Here is a 22,375-nt window from a genome sequence, read left to right as displayed (position 1 = left end):
GTTTTGATAATGGGTTTCCGGATGACAAACCCCACACTTGTAATATAATAGTACAGTGGTTCTAACTTGCTGTCTCTATTTAAATAAGATGATGAGCATCTGGCTGTGACCCAGTCGACTGGATAATGTGTTGTTATATTCAGAACAAGCAGGGCAGTTAGGAATTACCAGGAAAGCAAAGTATTGTTGGGGATGGTGTTGGCTGCAACCCTTAGTATTCCCAGTCATGTGCTCCCATCAGTCTATGAGGTTTACTTACTAACCAAACCCAATCCAATATCTGATCTTGCACCCTCCTCGCAGCTGGAAATGGAGCAGAAAATGCTATGGGTTTCATCTCAGCTTTACAACATTTTATGCATGTGACACTTAATCTTTAGGTGTGGGCCCTCACATATGTTGGAGGCAAGGTATTGCTGAACTATGCTTCCTCTGTATAATTCAATAAATTGACATTAGTGGTCCATGAACTTAAAGGGATTCTGTCATGATTTTATGGTGTAGTTTTTATTTCTAAATAACACTGTTTACACTGCAAATAATTCACTCTACCATATAAAATGTCATTCCTAACCCAAGTATATTATTTTTAGTTGTAATATCACTCCAATTTGCAGTGCAGAAGTAAAGAGTGACTGAAGTTCATCAGAGCACAAGTCACATGACTGGGGGCAGCTGGGAATCTGGCAAAATGCCTATCCTCATGTCATATTTCAAAAGTAAATAATATTTCAGTGCAGAAGTCTGCTGAAGCAATACTATTAACTGATGTGTTTTGGAAAAAAAACATGTTTTCCCATGACAGTATCCCTTTAACAACTTCTAGTGTGACCTAGGACAGATTATATCCTAAACCTAACACTTACTAGGCCTGATTTAACCTAGGTTCCAATCTCCCAATATCTTATACCTCAAAAGCCACCATAAGCTACTTGGTGAAAACAAGCTGAAGGTTTTGGAATGGCCCTCACAGTCCCCTGTAGAACATCACTAAAAATCTGTGGATAGATATTAAACATACACGATGGTCCATGAAGATCTGCAGTGATCTGCAAATGTAAGTGGGCAAAACTCCCTACAATACGAATTGAAAGACTCTTAATTGGAGCAATGGGCAGCCAATTCTACGTTAAGTGTATGGAGGGGAGTAATATTTGCCAATACAGAACACCCAAGGTAGAAGTGGGAACAGCTCCAGTTCCAGGCAATTCAACTAAAGTGGCAGTGAAAAATCAGCCCATGTGGTGAAACTGCCTTAGCCAAGCAAATGAGTCTGGTACTTAAGAGCACTGTGGTAAGATGGCCATAAATCATTTCCATTTCATGAAACCTTTATCTAATAAAGTTGCTAAATAATTTCTGGAGTGTCCCTTTTTTTTGACATGGTCCCAGGCTTTAAAACTGACCAACTACAGATAAGTGGTTCTGTTTCCCTAAGAGACGGAAGGGGCAAATGCCCAGTGTCTCCTCTCCTTATAAAAAGAAGAGTACTAGGGCAACCTGACTGCCTCCACTACTCCTTTGAGAAGATTAAAGAGGCAATTGCTAGTGTATTCTCTCCTTCTACAGAGTAGACTACAAGAGCAACCTCAGTGCCTCAGATACTTTTTAGAGAAGATTAAAAGAGCAATTGCTAGTGTCTCCTCTACTTCTAAGGAGTAGACTACAAGTTGGCCAAACAGGGGCAGATTTAAGCTGTGGGACTTTCCAACCAATGTCTGACAAAAGAAGGGAAGATATCGAGTGGGCAGGTTTGATTTTCTCTGCGATCGAGGACCACATGAGCTAGTTGATGCAGTCCTTGCCCCGTTGGTGCCCATTCTCTAGGGCCGCGCGATTGAATTAGCTGGACATTGCCCTGCCTTTGGTGGGCATATCGGGAGAAAGATCGCTTGGCGACCTCGGAAAATAAGAGAATCTTATAGTGTATGACCTTTAGGAGTTCACTACAAGGGCAATTTCCAATGCCCCCACTACTCCTTAGAAAAGATTAAAAGGTCAGTTGAAAAAGACTGCAAGGGCAATTACCATTAACTCCTTTCCTTCTAAAAAGAAGACTACTATGGCAACCTAGTAGAGTAGATTAAAGGGGCAATTGGAAGGGTCTACTCTCCTTAGAGCAACTTCAGTGCCTCCTCTACTTCTAAGAGAAGATTAAAAAAGCAAATGCTAGTGTCTCCTCTCCTTTTAAGGAGTAGACTACAAGGAGGCCATACACGGGCAGATATAAGCTGTGGGGCCTTCCGACGAGCCTCCCGACCGATAACTGAACTAGTTGATGTGGTCCTCGTCCCGTTGGCGCCCATTCCCTAGGGCTGCAGGATTGGATTAGCTGGATATTGCCCTGCCTTTGGTGGGAATATCGGGAGAAAGATCGTTTGGCGACCTTGCAAAACGAGTGGATCTTATAGTGTATGGCCACCATTAGGAGTACAGTACAAGGGCAATTTCCAGTGCCCCACTACTCCTTAGAAAAGACTAAAAGGTCAGTTGAAAAAGACTGCAAGGGCAATTACCAGTAAATCCTTTCCTTCTAAAAAGAAGACTACTAGGGCAGCCTCCTTAAAGTAGATTAAAGGGGCAGTTGCTAAGGTCTCCTCTCCTTACACTAGTTAGTTTAACTACTCCTTAGAAAAGATTACAAGGTCAGTTGAAAAAGACTACAAGGGCAATTGCCAGTGTCTCCTTTCCTCCTAAGAATCTACAAGGATTAACTTGAACTATTCTGCTGGCAAATGTTTACGATACAAGTGCTAAAATGTTGGCAGGGATGCTGGTCCGGCCTGGTAGCTGTAATGCAACGTTCCAATACAACATGTCCATGACATTACTTTCTAACATTCTTAAATATGGTATAATGAACAGAACTGTAATAATAAAAAAATTCAGAGTTGATCTTTTCTTACACCTATTTTATTCATTTGGCCTCTGCGTCTGTGTACCTTTGAAGTCACCATCAGACTCCTAGTCAAAGTACCATATTAGTTAAGCACAATTACAGTCTTTACAGTACTCTGCATATATATTTTTCATGGAACCCACACTTCATCTTCTCACAGACCTCAAAGAAACACCTGCAGAGTACAACAAATGGTATATGAAAAACAAGAAAAGAATGAAGCAGCACGGTAAACTCTTAGTTGAACGTAAATATCACCTACAATTCATTGTTTGAACAAAACAAAAAAAGAATACACCAGATACTCTAGCCTGTGTGCCACTGTTTGGTATATAATTGGATGGGAAGCAAGTTCCAGACAGTTCATTAAGAAAGAACACAAAAAAAGAAACATCATAGAAAGTAGCTTGTAATGTAGAATATTCTTTGTCCTGTAATGACCAGCAGTGAAAGCCAACAGACAAGAGGCTAATATCACTTTGTAACACTGGTGTGTAAGTTCTAGGCATATACTGAAGATCAAAGCAGAAATATGGATGTCTGCTTAAGGCCACTACACGGGGATTCCTCCCCAAAAGGCAAAAGCCTGAACATGGGTGGTGCTGTTCCTTTAACATGGAATAACCTGAAATGAGAAGACAGTCATCACTCCCCTTATACGAGTGCTTTTTACAAGAAAACCAAAGTGCTTCACATGACAGGAGCACTAATCACAGATAAGTCTCCTAAAGTGAAAAGCTACACGACTGTATTGAATAGAATCACCCTTCTTAGGGCTCACTGTAAAAAAATCTGCATTCAGTTGTTACGGATACTTAACACAATGCTTTACCCCCTCAACTTTATATAGATGGATCATTCCCATAGCCCATGATATGGCTGCGCAGCCGTGGAAGTGCCATTTATAAGTGCACATGTTAAAAGTCCTACAAAATGCAGCAATAAGGGGATCTTCCCATTGAGGTCTGGAGGGAGAAGGAAGTTGCTGGGTGGCACATTTAGATTTCACCCACTGTAAGGTCCCTGGCACACCAGCAAGCCAGACTTGCGTTTACTAGAGAGCTATCCATCACAGAGTGTCTCTGGCCATGATGTGAGACTACACTTCCCACTGCTAACAATTATAATCCATTGTGAATGCTGATAATAGCAGCGGTGTCCACAATGCCTGGGGTTCTATCTAAAGGAGAGACAAAGGCTCCTAAAGCTTCACTGAATAAACTGTTTGATTTCAATGTACACCCCAGATATACACTTCAGAAAAGCTCCTGACCCATCCAGATCAGGGCTGAAATATGTTGCCCCTTGAAGCATGATGTGGCTCAGCCCTTAAAGGAACAGTTCAGTGTAAAAATAAAAAATGTTTCTAATATAGTTAGTTAGGCAAAAATGTAATGTATAAAGGCTGGAGTGACTGGATGTCTAACATAATAGCCAGAACACTACTTCCTGCTTTGCAGCTTTCTATCTCTGAGTTAGTCAGTGACTTTAAGGGGGGCCACATGGGACATAACTGTTCAGTGAGTTTGCAATTGATCCTTAGCATTCAACTTAGATTCAAAAGCACCAATTATGATCCAGGTGGTCCCCCTGGTGGCTGCCTGGTAACCAATCAGTGGAAACTATGAGAGCTGAATTTGTGTTCTGTTATGTTAGACATCCAGTCACTCCAGCCTTTATACATTACATTTTTGCCTAACTCACTATATCAGAAACATTTTTTTTTCTGCATTGCCTATTTATTTACCTAGTTTTTATTTTTATACTGAATAAATTCTTGAAGTAGGAAAAATGCTAACCCCAAATTTCATCCCGTTACAGATCACTATGCCCTATGACTTCTGACCCATATAAAATACTGGTTTAGAGCTGGCCATTTTGGGTACTACATCTACTTATTTTACCGAGTTGTGCCACCCTCCTTCCCCCACCCCAAAAAAATACTGTGTATTGACTTGGCAGGTCAGTCTTGTCAGGTCAAATGAATAGTACGAAGCATGTGTGCTTTAACTCTCAGATCAAGAAGGGAACACTGAAAGCTGTGAGGTAGCAGAGTTATAGTGGTAGTCTGGAAAGCCTGTGCTGCCCAACTGCTTCTTTACAGGCTAATGAATGTTGTTCTAGTGTGTAGCTCTGTGGTGCAGTGCGGATGAATGGACATGAAACATACCTTTTAGAACATCAAGGTATATGTTTTTTGTTATTATTCTGTGCCATTTTTCACTTTAGGGAACGTCTCCATATAGGAAAAGTGCTTTTCATACACATTTGTTAAAGGGCAAGCAGCAATCTGCTGAAATAATGTGTTACAGTTTCCTCTGATAATAAAGAATGGTGACTGTATCCTCTGTTTCTAATAACGGTCTGTACTGAATATCCCTGGATCTAGTAGGGATCTGGTATTTCAGACTACAAGCGGTCCGATTTACCAGATCACTAAAGTGCCGAGGCTGATTGTGTGGCAAGGAACAAAACACCTTTGTCTTAGATAGGGAAACTTGATTGTAGCACGTAGCATGGCACAGCCCAACGACAAACCCAGAATCAATGGTAATTCTATGCACTGTGCATTTTAAGGAGGGTAACAGGAGGTCATTTTTTTTTTTGGTAAGACTCCAGCCTCTATTCTGAAACTCCAGGCCTCTTATGCTACGAGTTTTACATGTACAGTGAGTTGCCACTCATAAGCAGTGCTCAGCTAGGCACAGATCCTGTACAGGTCACATTTGTAACACCTCTGCTGCTCTTACAAATCAACATCATCTCAAAGAAATAACATTCGATACATCTGATCGTATTTTTGGGATCCACTGACAGATTGTGTGGCTGATTTACATGCTATTAGGTGCAATTAGTGTTGCTCCGAGTGATGTACATAATTTGAGATCTGACTGGTTGCCAAGGGAAACTGAACTACTTCAAGTTAGCACCTGTATAAGTAAATCATCCTTGTGCACGGCTACTGACTAAATACACTCAGGTTTATTAATCCACCAATTTATACCTGGCAGTAGCCTACAGCAACCAGTCATTAGCTTTGTTCAACCAGCTGCAAAATAATGAAAGCAGGAACCTGATTGGTCGCCATAGCTTACTTCCAGGGAGCAGAATTTCCAGTGTAAGTAAGTCTACTGGACTTTGACAGCTTTGGCAGAGCAATCGATTTATCAGCAACATCCTTCTATTGTATTATAAAATGTGTATAAAACCTAATATTTTTAATTCTGAATACTGGAAAAACTAAAAATAGGATTATAATAATAATGCCTAGGGCCTCACCCACTTGGTAAACAATTCCAAGGGAATTCATATGGTCTTCAGTATGTCTAATAAAAAGAATGACGTTTTTTTACAAACTATGGCACATCAACTGAACCACACATACAAACCCACATTCGCTTGCACCCCATCTTCTCAAGGTTTTGAGGATCCCAAAAGTCTGGCACTGGCTTACTGTCTTTATGGAATTCATTCTTGGTCTCCTTTTGAGTGGCTTCCTCCCTTTATGTGAGAAGATTCAGATCCTTGTTGTTGTGCCCTCCCAAACATCTTCAGGTATATAAGTAAAGGCAAAGCGACCCAACATCAATGAATACAGATGATATATATTAAAACAATATTTAAAACAGAAAAAAAAAAAACAAAGTCTTCTCCCTCCGAGAACAAGCGTCCAAGAATGGGAGTAAGCAGCAAGGATCCCTTCACAGCACACAGTATCATCACTATTAGATGACGGAAGTTCTTTTATCAATGTGCCCGAGCTGTTCTGAACCCAACACAAAAATGTAACCATTGGTTTAATTTGAAACACTCTAGAGGCCTATGTTCTTCTTTAAAAAGTCGCTGGCTTCTGCCTCCGAGCAAACAAGGATGAATACGCCACCGCTGAAACATCTTTTAATGGCTGCTACGACTTTGTGCAAATGCCACTTGCTGGAGTGTCTCAGAGGCTTATTTCTATATTACAAATAAAAAGTTTCTGCCCATGACAGCAGTTTGACCAGGGCAGGTAGGGAGAGTAGGTAGACTGTGAGTGTGTGAGTGTGTGTCTGAATGAAGAAGGGAAAATATATGGGATGTTAAAAGTGATTTTTAACTTTTCACCGCTTCCTTTTCTTTGCTTTCTGACTCTTCAGGATAGGCATGCCAAGTCAGTCTCTCCTCATAAAATGCTATAACAATCTGTGGGCATTTCAGGTTGGCTTCCTTAGCAAGCACCAGGTCAGCTTCATCTGAGTCTTTCCTAAAAGCAAAGCAGAATTTGAGTTAAAAAGAATGAACTGGGCTGAGCAGTGCTAATGGGTACATGTAGACAGGCACAGGTTCAGCCCAATTTTTAGTGTGCTTCATGATACATATTCCTTTATAACGTATACATATATAGGAGGGGTGTGTGTGGATGCTGGGTTTTCATTTGGAGGGGTTGAACTTGAGGGACTTTGTCTTTTTTCAGCCCGATTTAACTATGTAACAATTTACCGTGGTCCTTTAGGTTATAGCTTTTCCACACTGAAATTTGCACAGACAGGCTGATCCCATCCTGGTTGGCTTACATACACTCAGAGTGGAAGGCAGTGGATCAGTTTCACTCAACCAGTAGCTCATGAGTAACATGTTGCTCTCCAACCTCTTGGATGTAGCTCTCAGTGGCCACAAAGCAGGAGCTTATTTTTGAATTCCAGGCTTGGAGGCAAGTTTCGGTTGCATAAAAACCAGATTTACTGCCAAACAGAGTCTACCGTAGGCTGCCAGTCCACATAGGAGCTATCAATAGCCAATCACATCCCTTATTTGGCACCACCCAGGACCTTATTACATGCTGGTGTTGCTCCCAACTCTTTTTACATCTGAATGTTGCTCACGGCTGAAAAAGGTTGGGGAGCCTGCCTTAAGACTACTAGAAATCATGTAAATGAAATCATGTCGGGATCAAGTACAAGGTACTGTTTTATGATTACATTTGGATAATTTAGATAAAATGGATTCTATGAGAGGTGGCCTTTATGTAATTCTGAGCTTTCTGGATAATGGATCCCATACCTGTACAACATTATGCAAGTGGCTGCATAGTTGCAAAGCTAAGTAGTTTGCTTTTTCTCACACCAGCCTGCCAGTAGCACAACAACGGACTGTACAGCAGAGAGAGTATTATTGCTGGCACCTAGCCCAATTAGTGTTGAAGATATCAGTAAGAGCTGACACATACAGCCTACAAAACTGGCAATGGTCATATAGGTATCCATACACAATAGTGATGCATAAGACACACAAACAACAATTTATTCTTGCTATTAAATTCAGTTTCATCAAATATATTATTTGGTCTATTTGAAGTATGGAAACACATTGATCACACTTACCATTTCATGAGAAACATCAGCTCACCACAAGAATCTGTAGCACCAATGATCTTTTCTGGCTCCAAACCTCTTTCGAAGCCCCGTGCGATGTCATTGCTCTGCAAGATGTTTGGAATACAATTATGCTTTATATCATTACAAATCTCAGGAAACTGCTCAGCTCCCTTCCACCCCTCCCCCCACACTCTTCGCAGAAGGGCTCCGAAAAATGTGTGAGTAAATGGGCGTAACTTAAAGGTGAAGGAAAGGTATAATCACTGGGGGTAGCACATTAATGGGTACTATTTAGCGGCCACAGAATAGGACACCTGTTTCAGGGGACAAGCCATCCTTAGTTAACCCATGTGTCACATTCTGTGGCCATAAAATAAAGAAGTCATTTTTCGTGTTCTTAGAGATATCACTGGCACATTATGAAAAACAACTAGCAACACACCTCTCTCCTCCTCTTTGCCTTAATGTCGTCACTTCCAGCTTTCCTTTTGGTGCTTTCCGTCTTGGCTTTTGGCTCAGCCTCCTTCGCTTTCTTGTACTTCTTCATAAACTCAGAGATGAGTTCTGGACAATCAAGGTTTTTTTCTGGCTCCCAAGTGTTATGCTCCCTGGGAGGACAGAATCGGAAAGGTTAACACTGCTGGTATTCTTTATTAATTCTCAATAGCATTAAGAAAATATGCACAGCCTAAAAATATGCCTACGATGTAGCAGCCTATGGGAGGCTCTGCTTGGCACTATACTTAGTTTTTATGCAATTAAACTTGCTTCCAAGCCTGGAATTCAAAAATAAGCAAGAGCAACATCCAAGGGGTTGGAGAGCATGTTGCTCACAAGCTACTGGTTGGGGATCACTGTTCTAGAGCATGAAGATTCACTCGGGGTGATGCCAATCTGTTACAACCCCCCCAGTGAATTAAATTGCTACGTTTTTTCCAGGGCCAGTGCTCCTCTTTGGGGAAAGAATGCACTGGCCAGGGATGTCAATGTTTGTGTGGTACTTCTCATTGAATACAGGAAGAATTCACTGGCACACAAGGGTTCTTTCAAGCAGGTACAAGCCCTTGCTATATTTTATTTGCAGAGGTGCAACGTTTCGGGGTAAACCCCTTTATCAAGCATGATGCTTGATAAAGGGGTTTACCCCGAAACGTTGCACCTCTGCAAATAAAATATAGCAAGGGCTTGTACCTGCTTGAAAGAACCCTTGTGTGCCAGTGAATTCTTCCTGTATTCGTATTGTTGAGGTTGCCGAGGCCTCCATCACAGTGCACCGGGTCATCTTATCGTGGAGAGCCAGGGTGTGCAAGCGTGGTAATCTTGTACTGATCGTCAGTACTTCTCATTGAGCCCTCGTATATAGGTAGACCTGTGCAATTGCACTGTAAGTAAAGGAGTACTATACTTGTCCTTTAAAGTCTAGCTCATCCGTTTGCTTGAGAGGCCACACGACAGGTTTAGGACGCTCTTGTAACTAGATTCCGACCCCCAGAACTGTACACCCAGCACCACTGTGTATCCCACTTCAAGTCCACGATTAAAAGGTGACAGACTTACTCTGAGAAACCTTTCCACTTTAGAAGGTATTCTACTTGTCCCTTTACCACTCTTCGATCAAGAACCTTTTCCACAACATACTCTTCTTCCTCAGAGGAGGAGGCATCTGATGCTCTTTTGCTCTTTTTGCCCACTGTGCTCTCCCTATTGGGCCTTGGACCTGCAGAACAGATATTATAAAATGGATAGAAGTTTCACAGTGGTGTATGTAGATTTTATTTATGAAGCACTACTTGCACATGCAGCTCTGTAAAGTAGAAGGTATATTAAAACAGCAAATAATACATACATAATAAGAATAAAACTGCATTCAAGTTAAGAGCAGAGTGTTAAAGAGACTAGAGGAAGATGGTCCCTACCACGCTGAGCTTACACGCTAAGGGGCACATTTATCATGTGTCAAATTGAAATTTCAAACATTTTTATGGTCAAAACTGCCAAATTCGATTAGGGAGTTATTGTAATTAAGTTGGAGTTTTATAAAAAAAAAAAAAATTTAATTTTTCGATTTTCGAGAATTATCATACTCTGGCCCTTAAAGAACCCCAATTCAACTATTCGCCACCTAAAACCTGACAAATTGCTCTTTAATTCAATGGGAGAGGTCCCGGGGATTTTTCTGAGAAAAAAACTTGAATCAAGTTTTTAAGATTCAAATCGAATTTGACTCAAATTCGATTTGAGTTTTTGGGTCGATTCCATTCATCACAGAGTTGAAAAAATGAGATTTTATGAATACATTTAGATTGAAAAAGGTTGGGGACCCCTGCTCTAAGAGATTTACAAAGAAATTCTCTTACATGGATTTTAAAAAATTAGAAAGAAATGGTATGCGTTTATACATGTCCTGTGTAAGGCTAAGTGAATACAACAAAACACATATAGTTTTACAAGCTAAAATATAACAAAGGGTTCACCTATACTCTTTCAAGAGGATCATCATGCTCAACAAATGGCCAAGATGGTTTACATTGACCTGGCTGTGATCACGAAATGATGTCATGTGACACTGGCCAGTTACACAGGCAGATTTGCACCTTGAATGGCAGTGCCGATATGTCCTTCAACTCAGCTGACTGACTTTTGTTGGCATGGCTACTCGTGTGTCACAGATCGTTGGCAGGTGGAATAACACATTACTGTCACAGCTGCAGGGGTCAACTTGGGTTATTTGAGGTTACTTTACGGAGAGTCCGAGGCACTGATGAATAGCTCATAACCATAACAAAGAGGTTTATAGAGTATAGAAAGCTAACCTTACACTGTGATCATTAGCCTGCCCAAAGATCAAAGGATTTGAGGTGATCCAACATCTTGAAGTCACCTGTCACCTTCTAGACATAAAATAGGTAACTTTGAATGGTAACTCGTCTTCATATCCCTTTTAGTGCTTTTTATTATTAAATCCAAACACTTCCAAACAAACACAAACTTAGGGGAAGATTTATTAGGGCAGAGACACGCTCAGATTGGGGGAGATAAATTGCCTCTATTTGGGACGCCTAATTTCCCCAAACTGCCTCTCAACCAGCTAGAATCGAAATAGCCAGAGGGGTGGCACATGGATCACTTCGTTTTCCGAAGTCGCCCGAAGTTTCCTTGTGAGCCGGCAGGAGGCAGTTCGGGTAGATTAGTCTTCCCAAAGAAGAGGAGATTTGTCCCTGGCCAATTAATCTCCCCGAATCCGAGCGTGTGTCTCTGCCCTTAAGGGTCGAATTGAAAAGTCTATATTCTTTTTTATGGTCAAATTCGACTAGGGAATTAGGAGAACTCAGATTTAAAAAAAAAAAAAAAAAAAAAAAAAAAAAAATAGAGTTCGATTTTTGAGATTTATCATACTCTGGCCCTTTAAAAATTCGAATTTGACTATTTGCCGCCTAAAACCTGTCGAATTGCTGTATAAGTCAATGAGAGAGGTCCAGTGAGCAAATGGAGATGTTGCTTTCCTGACAGATTTTAGGACTTGGTTAAATTTGTCAGAGTTGAAGATATTCATATTTGAATTTCGAGTTAAAAAAAACAAAAAAAAACAACTCAAATGAATTTGTAATTCGAATATTGATAAATGTGCCTCTTACGGTTGAGTCGGCCCCTACAGACTGATTTGGCCATTCCTTTGGCGTGTCTCACTGATATCTGGCTGGAGGAACACATTGATGTGTTTGTCATCGACAGTTACCCCTAGGGCAGGGGTGCCAAATAAGTTCCGTGATTGGCAATTTGGTAGCCCCTTTGTGGACTGGCAGTCTACAGGAAGCTCTGTTTGGCAGTACACCTGGTTTTTATACAACCAAAATTTGCCTCCAAGCCTGGAATTCAAAAATAAGCACCTGCTTTGTGGCCACTGGGAACAACATTCATGGGGTTGGTGAGCGACATGTTGCTCGTGAGCCACTGGTTGGGGAGCACTGCCCTAGGGGCTCATTATAAGTCCAATTAGGCCCAAATCAGATAAAGTACAGCTCGCTTAGCAACATTGCCAAAGGAGTGTATGCTCAGCTTCAATTCACACATCATTTTATACTGGATTGTTATTCTTTGTCATAAAGTATATTCTCCTGCAGACAAATTTAAACCATTCAGCCAATATATCGCGAAAGGGTTAAACGGTCTCCATAGCCTTGGCTGTTGCTCCCCCCACCCCCGTCTGGCTGGAGAACATTAAGGTAATTGTTACTACTGTATCTATTGGCCCTAATTACAAATTAGTGGATTTCAAAGGGGATGGTATGCTAAAAGGCACAGGCATTTGCAGCACTGCTGTAAAGCATGTAGGAAGCCGGTTGCCTGGAGAAAATGAAAGGGATTGTGGATGTACAAAATACTGTGACGAGAGGAATGCACTCACACCTCACCCCAACTGCACATGTTCCAAACACTACAGGGATCAGTTATGTACAAACCATCTGCTACTAAAGTCGGAATTAGAATATTGAGGCCAATGAGAATTGCAGTAATACACATTATATAAGCAGCATGCTACCTTTATAAGGAAAGTTTATGATTAGTTGTTGGGAGCCCTCAGCTGGATTGAGCATCATATAAATCTGTGGCTTATACAAGTTCAGTGCATCACTTTCACCATGTCACCAAAGGGTTAAACAGCCTTGGCTAGTGCTCCCCCACCCCATCTGGTTGGAGAACAGAAGAAAAAAAAAAAAAAAGTAGCTCTGCAGAGGAGGCTGGCCTCCCTTCCCCCATGTCTAGGGGGGATGGGGTGAAAAATTGAAAGGAAATAAGAGAAGACACAGAGCTGCATGGGTTTAATCTGGGAATGGGTTTATAGGCAGCTCTCAAATGAAAGCTTTGTATGCTGTATGGAGCAAGTATAAGTATAGGGAGATGGGGGGGATTCATGAAAACATGGACATTTTAAATCACTATAATGCATATGTATATGAAACGGGAAAAAACACACTAGAAGTGGAATTACAACAGAGCACTTGATTGATGTGGAAAGTTACGTGGCCGTCACTGCTGATCCTACTGATGAAATGTTATACACCCCAATTGCCTGGGCAGGCTCATTGTGATGCCAGAATACCAGCGTGAAATGCGGCCAATAGCTGGCCAAACACAGTGGGGCTCATTTATCAACACTGGGCAAATTTGTCCATGGGCAGTTACCCGTAGCAACCACTCAGTGAATGGCTTTTTAAAGCCAGCTACAGGTAGAACAACGAATGCAACAATTTGATTGGTTGTCGTGGTTTATGGTCATGGGAAAATGTGCCCAGTGTTCATAACTCACTCAGCAGCTTTCCCACAGCCTTGTGTTCATGGGAAGCCGTAACAGCAACGACTCAGCTGACACTTAATAATGGCAACTGCCAAACACACAGATAACACTTTTATTCCAGCTCAGTTTACAGACAGCAGGAATATTATCCCTCTGGCCAACCGTTGTCCCATTCAGTGGCACCAGCTAATTAAAGCACCAATAATATCACAAAGAGAAAGGGTTTTGTAGGAATTGTACGAAGAAAAAAAAAATTTTGTGCTTCAGAAATGGCCCAAGTTCAGTCATACACAGAATATTTTAGCAAACTCTAGCATTTCAGAGCCAAAATGGGCTGCGTGTGCCTGCACCTAGGCTAATGCAGACCCAGGCTAATGTCAACATTTGGGCTGATTCTGCGCGTTTCTGCAGGCCAAGATAAATCCCCATGTGGCACTGGCTTAAATCAGCTGCTGTGTAGCCATGGGGGCAGCCATGCAAGCTGAAGTTGGGCTACAAGGGCACACATTTACATAGCAGATAAAAGATATGACCTATAGACTGAAAACCTTATTCTCCTAGATCACAGAATTATTGGGATCTAGCCCTATGCTGGCTACTCCTTATCCAAAGGATTCGGCAATTAATTCAGACTGAGCGTCAGGGTTCTGTACACATATGAACTTTCTGGGGTTAAAGGAATAGCACCCCTGACTACTTTTACTTAACTGACACCCCGTACCGGTCCAGGGTTCTTCTAGTGACCACCATGGTGAAGAGATCTTATTCCTGCTTCATCGGGTCTTCTCGCAGTTGCGCATGCGCAGTAGAGTGGAAAGCCGGACTTTAACAAAAAAACTGGCTATTTCGCTCTACTGTGCATGTGTCTGCCCCAGGAAATGTGAAAACTGATAAAGTAGGAAGAGGATCTCTCTGTGGTGTTCGCTAGAAAAACCCTGGGCTGGTGCAGTTTTCTGCTGATTGGAGAACCGGCCCGGGGTGTCAGGTAAGTAAAAATAGTTACTTGGGGTGCCTACCTTTTGGCACCCTAATTGCTATTCTTTCTCCTTTAAAAGTTCAAGAGCTTGCTCACTTTCTTAAGGTGACAATACACAGACCAATAAAAGCTGAATTATACCTTCTAGAGTTGACACAGGGTTAACCTAACTACTGATGCAGGGTATAGAATCTATTACTTGGAAAACAGTTATCCAGAGAGTTCTGAATTACGAGAGGGTAGGGTTGACACCCGACAGGTATTTTACCGGCCTAGCATGTAAAACACCTGCCAAGGCCGGGGCCGGTATTACAAATTTACCGGCAATGTAGTAATGTAGTAAATTTGTAATACCCTTAAAAAGACCCCTCGGCCTGCCCCCCCATCACCTGTAAACTTAGCTTGTCCGTCGGTTTCCCCATTCTGGTGCATACACAAGATTTTGGGGTAACAATTTATCTTAATAACAGTGTTCACAAAATGGCTCCTGCCTGCTTGCTGTAATTGTGTAATTCCAAGACTGAAGGAATCTTAAATTTAAATAATAAATATAGTGTAAGTAAAGTTTATTTTGTTCAACTTACATGATAAAAAATAATTTGAATTTATTTGTTAGGGTGACAGGTCCCCTTTAAGGTATGATGATCCAAATTACAGAAAGCGCAATTATCCAGAAAGACCCAAGGTCCACAGAATTCTGAATAACAGGTCACCATACCTGTACTTGGAAGCATCTGCCTTGCAGTCAGTCAGCCTGCTGCTCATATCTGCCATACTCTTACAAATCCAGTAGTTGTATATATGCAATAAAATATATAGGCCATCTGAGCACTTATGTATAAAACATGCCCAACACATGCCCAATATCAACAACACAAAATTAAAAACGGCACTTTAAATACTGCTGGCATGCTAAAATGTGATGTGACAACTAAAAGGGTTTGAGAGATTATATTACACTGCAATCACCTGGGCCCTCACAGCACTTTCCACAGCCAGGTGGCATTTAGGGTATTGCTGAGGACTGCAGATCATATTTAGCAGAGAGATCTCTAGTTGCACATGAAACACATAGGAGGTCACCTTGAAAACTCTTGACCCGAACGGAGACTTTTCTTGTCTTCAGGTCTCAATCAAACAGACATGAAAAATGATCATGGATTCTCAGACTGGAAACCATTAATGTGTATCCACAATAACTATAGCAGTCATATATGCCTTGTTCATACTTTTATATACTTCACGAAAAAATATCCCGTAGCTCAAAATCCATAAAAATCATTTTTTATTCAATTCACATAAAAAATGGTCACATACTGACCCCTTGACAGTCCACCTTATGCGTTTCAGGGGTCAGTATGTAAACAATTTTTATTATGTGAATTCAATAAAAATTGTTATTTTGCCCTATACATGTGCCCACTGTATAGTTTAGGTGCCATATGTTAGGAAATGTAGGGGGGAAGGAGGGTACCCCCAAAAAAATGTACGATCTTTTTCAGCCTATCACCCTTAAAAAAGGAAAAGACGCCAGCGTTTTTTGGGACTTAGAAAAAATTTTAACTTTTTTTAAGCAAGCCCTATCTACTCTATTGCACTTCGCCTGGTCTCAGTTGGCGAAGGCAAGTCTGGCGTAAGAGTTAACGTTCATGAAAATCCGCAAGTTAGTGAATTAGCGTAGTTACGTCCCTTCGCATAGCGCTACTTCGCCTGGCGTAAGGGTGCGAAGTAGCGCTAGAGTAGGTCCACTTCGCTAGCGAATTTACGCCAGCGCCCGTTAGTAAATCGGCAAAGTAACGAAATTACGTCACGCTGGTGAATTTGCGCTAGCGTTAGCCACTTCGCGCTTTAGTGAATTTGCCCCCATTGACTGGCAATTGTATTTTCCAAGAATTTTTTTGAATGTATTTGAAATTGTTCATACTTTTGACAAAGATAAGTGGGCAATGAAAGGAGATACTTACGAGTGACTTTAAAGGGGTTATTCTCCTTTGATTTAACTTTTGGTATGATTAAGAGAATTATATACTGAGAAAATCTAGAATAGATTTTCATTTTTATTATGTGTGAGGTTTCAGTTATTTGGCTTTTTATTCAGCAGCTCTCCAGTTTGCCCTTGAATATGAATAGGAGAGGCCTGAATAGAAAGAGGAGTAATAAAAAGTAGCAATAACAATAGGTTTGTAGCCTTAGGCTTATGACACACATGGTGACTAATCGGCTCTTCTTCTGGGCGACAATCTCCCTGAACTGCCTTTGCGTGTCTTCTCGTCTGCTAAAGCACACGTGGCGCATCGTTTTCCTAAGATGCCCGAAGTTTCCTAGTGAGTCAACTTCGGAAAACGAAGCGCCGTGAGTGCCATGCTGCAGGCAATTTCTCATTCTAGCAAGCAGAAGACAGGGGGAAGCAGTTTGGGGAGATTAGTCGCCCCAAAGAAGAGGCAATTAGTCGCCGGGCGACTAAATCTCTCCGAATCGCCCAGTGTGACCGTACCCTAAGGTTACACATTTACTGTTATTACTACTTTTTATTACTCATTTTTCTAGCAAGACCCTCTCCATATTCAAATTGAAGCCTCTTATATAATTCAGTGCATGGTTTGTTAGGTTAAAGGACCAGTAACATAAATTTTTTTTTAAAAAAACTAGTTTGTACTTGGAAAAAAAAAAAAACCACCAAGACACTTAACTTTTAGCTCGATTTCTCCTCCCTGGCAATCTCCTATAGAAGGCAGGGAGGAGAAATAGAGTGTTGCACGATGGATCTTCGCCCCGAAGCCGTTTCTGTAGAGGAGCGCAAGCGGAGAATCGGTAAGTTATTTCTTTATAAAGACTTTGCGAATTTAAAGTTAAAAGTGTCGGTGTTTTTTTATTTTTTTCCCCAAGTACAAACAGCTAAACTGTTTCAGTAAGGATACAAACACCTTCAAAAAAAGTGTTTGAAGGTGAACCACCCCTTTAAATTAAAGTTTTGTTTTAATTTTAATGTTGGTGTCTCTGGTGTTTCAATCTGACAGCTCAGTGATCCAGGTGCAGATTTTGAACTGTTAGAATTTGCTACATTAGTTTATACATTTCCATATAGTGGTCTTGTACACCCAATTAAGAGACTGATCTGTTTATGTACATAAGTTTATGACAAATGATTGTTTTGTCTCATATAATGCGTATTGCCTTTATACAAAGAAATCTTTTTTTGTGATACTACTTTGTGTCTGTAAATCACGTGAGTGTGCAAGCCCATTATATGGAAATAGTGTTAATTAAATTACTCTGTATCTGTGTGCCATCCATTTAATTTTATTTATGTTAGTCGATACATTTCTCAGCAGTATCTGTGGAATATTAGCAACTATTGTATCTATTATATCAGCTGCCTTTAATGAAACTCAGGGATTGTGCTCAGCAGGGACGAAGTTAAGAAATGTATCAATCTAGGGGCAAATTTATCAAGGCTCGAATAGTAAATTCGAATTTTCTAGTGTCAAAATTCACACATTGGAATTTTAATCCTTTATTTGAATGTAAATCCGAATGCGAGATTAATCACACCTCGACCATGGAAACAGCCCTAATTCGAATATTCCCTACCTAAAATTTGCCGAGTTCGTGTACAAGTCAATGTCCCTCGAGCCATTTGGAGATGTTAATAGCCTTCCTGACATTCCAGTTTTATTTTCAGAAAAAACACGATTCGTACGAATCGAAGACAATTCGATCAAATATTAGGCAGTCGTTTTTTTTTCTTAAAGGGATACTGTCATGGGAAAGAAAACATTTTTTCAAAATGAATATGTTAATATTGCTGCTCCAGCAGAATTCTGCACTGAAATCCATTTCTCAAAAGAGCAAACAGATTATTTTATATTCAATTTTGAAATCTGAAATGGGGCTAGACATTTTGTCAATTTCCCAGCTGCCCCTGGTCATGTGACTTGTGCCTGCACTTTAGGAGAGAAATGCTTTCTGGCAGGCTGATGTTTTTCCTTCTCAATGTAACTGAATGTGTCTCAGTGGGACATGGGTTTTTACTATTGAGTGTTGTTCTTAGATCTACCAGGCAAGTTATCTTGTGTTAGGGAGCTGCTATCTCGTTACCTTCCCATTGTTCTTATGTTTGGCTACTGTGGGGGAAAAGGGAGGGGCTGATATCACTCCAACTTGCAGTACAGCAGTAAAGAGTGATTGAAGTTTATCAGAGCACAAGTCACATGACTTGGGGCAGCTGGGAAATTGAAAATATGTCTAGCCCCATGTCAGATTTCAAAATTGAATATAAAAAAAATCTGTTTGCTCTTTTGAGAAATGGATTTTAGTGCCGAATTCTGCTGGAGCAGCACTATTAACTAATTCATTTTGAAAATTTTTTTTTTCCCCATGACAGTATCCCTTTAAATAACCTCCCAGTCAAAATGTGAGTGTATTCAAATTAAAAAATTTTTTTACATGAATTTGAAATTCAACCTTTGATAAATGGGCCTCCCAATGTATCAATTTAGAATAGTTACAGTTGTGACCCATTTTAAGGGCTAGTTAGCACATCAGATAAGTGGGGCTGCAATTAACCAGGAGTAGTGATGGGCGAATTTATTCGCCAGGCGCGAATTCGCGGCGAATTTGCGCGATTCGCCGCCAGCGAATAAATTCGCGAAACTCCCGCGAAAATTCGCTGCAAAAATTCGCCGGCGTCAAAAAATATTTTTCGAAAAAACGGACGCCAGCGTCAAAAACGGGCGCCGGCGTCGAAAAAACGGGCGCCGGCGTCAAAACCGGGCGCCGGCGTCAAAAACGAGACGCCGGCGCCGTTTCGCGAATTTTTCGCCGTTTCGCGAATTTCGCGAATTTTTCGGCGAAGCGAAACGGCGCAAATTCGCCCATCACTAACCAGGAGTGAAAATTGTAAGAGTAATTTCAAGGGTGACAATTTTATGATCATAACTTTTTTAACTAAAAACCCCTGTTTTTATAAACACTTGCACATATATACTGAATTACATGTGAGACAGCGGACCAGGGAATGTGCATTGATTAACTGGACAAATCAGTTGCATTTCCATTGTATCTAAATACATTTTTACTTAGCCTTGGAGTGCTCCCACAACCAGAAGCAGGCTATGCTTCCATGTGGTTTGTAGCACCCCACACCCGCCCCTTCAACAAAGGTGGTCTCATGCCTTTAAAATGGGTGTTGGTTTGGGCAATCTCTCTCTTAAAAGCCACAAAAGTTAGGAGACACTGATCCCAAAGAATTCTACTTTTATACTATGACCAGAGGTTAGGGTTGCCTGGAAAGAAATACAGGCCTTCCTATATATTGATCTTTTTTCCCTTTTAATAATATTGGAATCAACCATAATTTGTACCGGTCAGGCCGGTAAAATACTGGCCAGGTGGCAACCCTACCAGGGGTAAACAGGGAACCCCGTATGGGGTTTACCTTGACGTGGCTTACCAATTTTATGCTCATAACCTTGTAACTAAAAACCCCTGTCTTTGTAATGCACTTGCATTTATAATGAATTACCTGTGAGACAGGGGACCAGGGAATGGTCACTGATTAATTGGACAAATCAGTTGCACTTCCATTGCATTTAAATACATTTTTACTTAGCCTTGGAATTCTCCCACAACCTTCCTTATATTTTTTTTATTTCAAGGGTGTTGGATTTTTCTAGTAAATATAACATGTAGATTCCACATGATTATGTTCATACAACTTCATACTAAAGATATTACATACTCATAACACTAAAGCCTTTACTGTGCCATCTCTTCATACCACTAGAGCTTCGGGCAGTCAGAAAACCAGCAGTTCAGGATGCATGAACATGCTGGCTTTGTGTTTTTGTGTAATTTATATGTATTTGTGAATGTTCTGTGAATAAGAATGTATATAAGCCAGGCAATTCCAGACATTTGACAGTAGCAGCATTATGTGGACAAGTCTCTTGCTACATTCCAAGGGCACAGTTATCGGTGAAGAATCAGCTTGTTTTGTTGTCCAAGCAATTTCCAGCTCAGCGGGTGACTATGTGCTCGGAACCACCCTCCATGAATGTCAATGACAATTGTCTGTAGACACATGTGCACTTGTGTATCCTCTGGTGAAAATAAAACACTGCATGTGACATTAACTAAATGTGACAGGTTTTCCACTTGTTCAATTTACTGGGTGCAGGGGGCACTACATACTTTCATAGCTCTTCAGATATCCTAAATCCTATCAACTCAGTGTAACATAGGTGTTATGGTGTTCGGGGTTTCCTTGCTGTGCAGCAGCCAGATTACAGTAGGCTTGCATGTTTATTTTTGCTTTAGTAAAGCAACCTTTTCATCAGACTTATTCCTCCTGAGGCTATTCAGCCGCTGTCTTGAGTTTTTAAGAAAGAAGGATATGAAAAGATGAGCTGTTGCTTACTGGAATAGGGCTTGTATAAATCCTGCGTATTGTGCGGCTAATAACATCACCTGTAATGTAATCATTGCTTTTCCACATCACATTTGATAGGGGAAAAAAAAAAAAGTATGGACGTATATTTGAATCAAGCAACTGTAAATTCATTTATGACACATGTTGCCCTGTAAACAGCATTAGAAGCAGCTCACTTTTGCTTAATATATTCCAGGCCACTATGGACAGTTCAGCTATTACTTCTATCAACATTGTTTCATTAGCATTCTTTGCGTTGTTTATGGAAAGGCTCTCAGATTGCATATCCCCAGCCTCCAACTATTCAAAACGGTAATAGTGGGATTGGAAAAGACATGAAACATTTGGCTACATTGGTCTCAGTAACTGAAGTTTGAGAGCCTTGTGGTTGAATAGAACCGATTAAAATATGTATTAACAAATGAAGGAGCATATTAGAACATGCCTCAGTAAATGCATTCAAAACAAGCAGGGCCAACATCCTCCTGTATTATTCTGTTACTCTGTTAATTAGATTGATATCCCCATTTGTAATAGAAGGATTATAGAGCTCTATGTAAATTGCCGGCGGCTTTATAAATAAACAATGATTAACTGTTGTGCCAGTTCGAAATCTCCTTATAGGAGAAGGAATACCATTTTACACTTGGGGGCAGATTTATCAAGGGTCGAATTGAAAATTTGAATTTGAGTTTTTTTTATGGTCAAAACTGTCAAATTCAACTAGGGAGTTTTTCAAAAAATTTTAATTAGATTTTCAAGATTTATCATACTATTTTAAAGGGGTGATTCACCTTTAAATAACTAGTTGTTTTCAGATCACCAGAAATAATGACTTTTTCCAATGACTTTCTATTTTCTATGTGTGACCGTTTTTCTAATATTGAAGTGTCAAGTGACTTTTTTCACCTTCTGGGGGGGAGGTCGCCGATCCTGTAATGTGTTCTAAATTGATACATTTAGTTGATACACTTCTTATCTTTGTCCCTGCTGAGCAGAATCTCTGGGTTTCATTACAGGCAGCTGTTAGAATTGATACAATAGTTGCTAATACTCCAGAGATGCTGCTGAGAAATGTAACAACTAAATGTTGCAAAATTGTAACAGGTCAGAGTCTGCGCCTGATTTACTGAGCTGCCTGACTCAAAAACCAGAGGCAGGAACATTCAACTTTAAACTTAGATTTTGGAAAAACAGTAAAAAATAAATAATAGAAAGTAATTGGAAAAAGTCTTTATTTCTGGGGAACAATCTAAAAACAACTGAATTGAAAAAACTGTTTGGAAGGGGAACAAACCCTTTAAGAACTAAATTTGGCTATGTGCCACATAAAACTGACAAATTGCTGTTTAAGTCAATGGGAGACGTCCAGGGATCAATTTGGAGTTGTTTGCAGCCTTCCTGACATTCGAGGTTTTTT

General features: G+C 40.6%; 1 protein-coding gene across 3 annotated transcripts in view; it reads right to left on the bottom strand.

The window, feature by feature from the left end:
* Positions 1-2,895: 2,895 nt before the first annotated feature.
* cbx5.S (chromobox 5 S homeolog) overlaps positions 2,896-22,375 on the bottom strand; it is a 30,443-nt gene continuing 10,963 nt past the window's right edge. For 2 of the 3 annotated variants that reach the window (XM_018248088.2, XM_018248089.2), the window contains exons 3-6: positions 9,811-9,970; positions 8,696-8,861; positions 8,260-8,357; positions 2,896-7,142 (exon numbers count right to left, since the gene is read on the bottom strand). In XM_018248088.2, coding sequence (XP_018103577.1) covers positions 6,992-7,142; positions 8,260-8,357; positions 8,696-8,861; positions 9,811-9,970 — 575 coding nt within the window. In that variant the 3' untranslated portion in view covers positions 2,896-6,991. The remainder of the gene's footprint in view (positions 7,143-8,259; positions 8,358-8,695; positions 8,862-9,810; positions 9,971-22,375) is intronic. The other variant, NM_001087394.2, reaches the window with a different exon arrangement.

Source organism: Xenopus laevis, chromosome 2S (assembly GCF_017654675.1).
Source record: "Xenopus laevis strain J_2021 chromosome 2S, Xenopus_laevis_v10.1, whole genome shotgun sequence".
NCBI lineage: Eukaryota > Metazoa > Chordata > Amphibia > Anura > Pipidae > Xenopus > Xenopus laevis.
The sequence above is the reverse complement of the archived record's forward strand: the minus strand, read 5'-3'. Positions and strand labels throughout refer to the sequence as shown.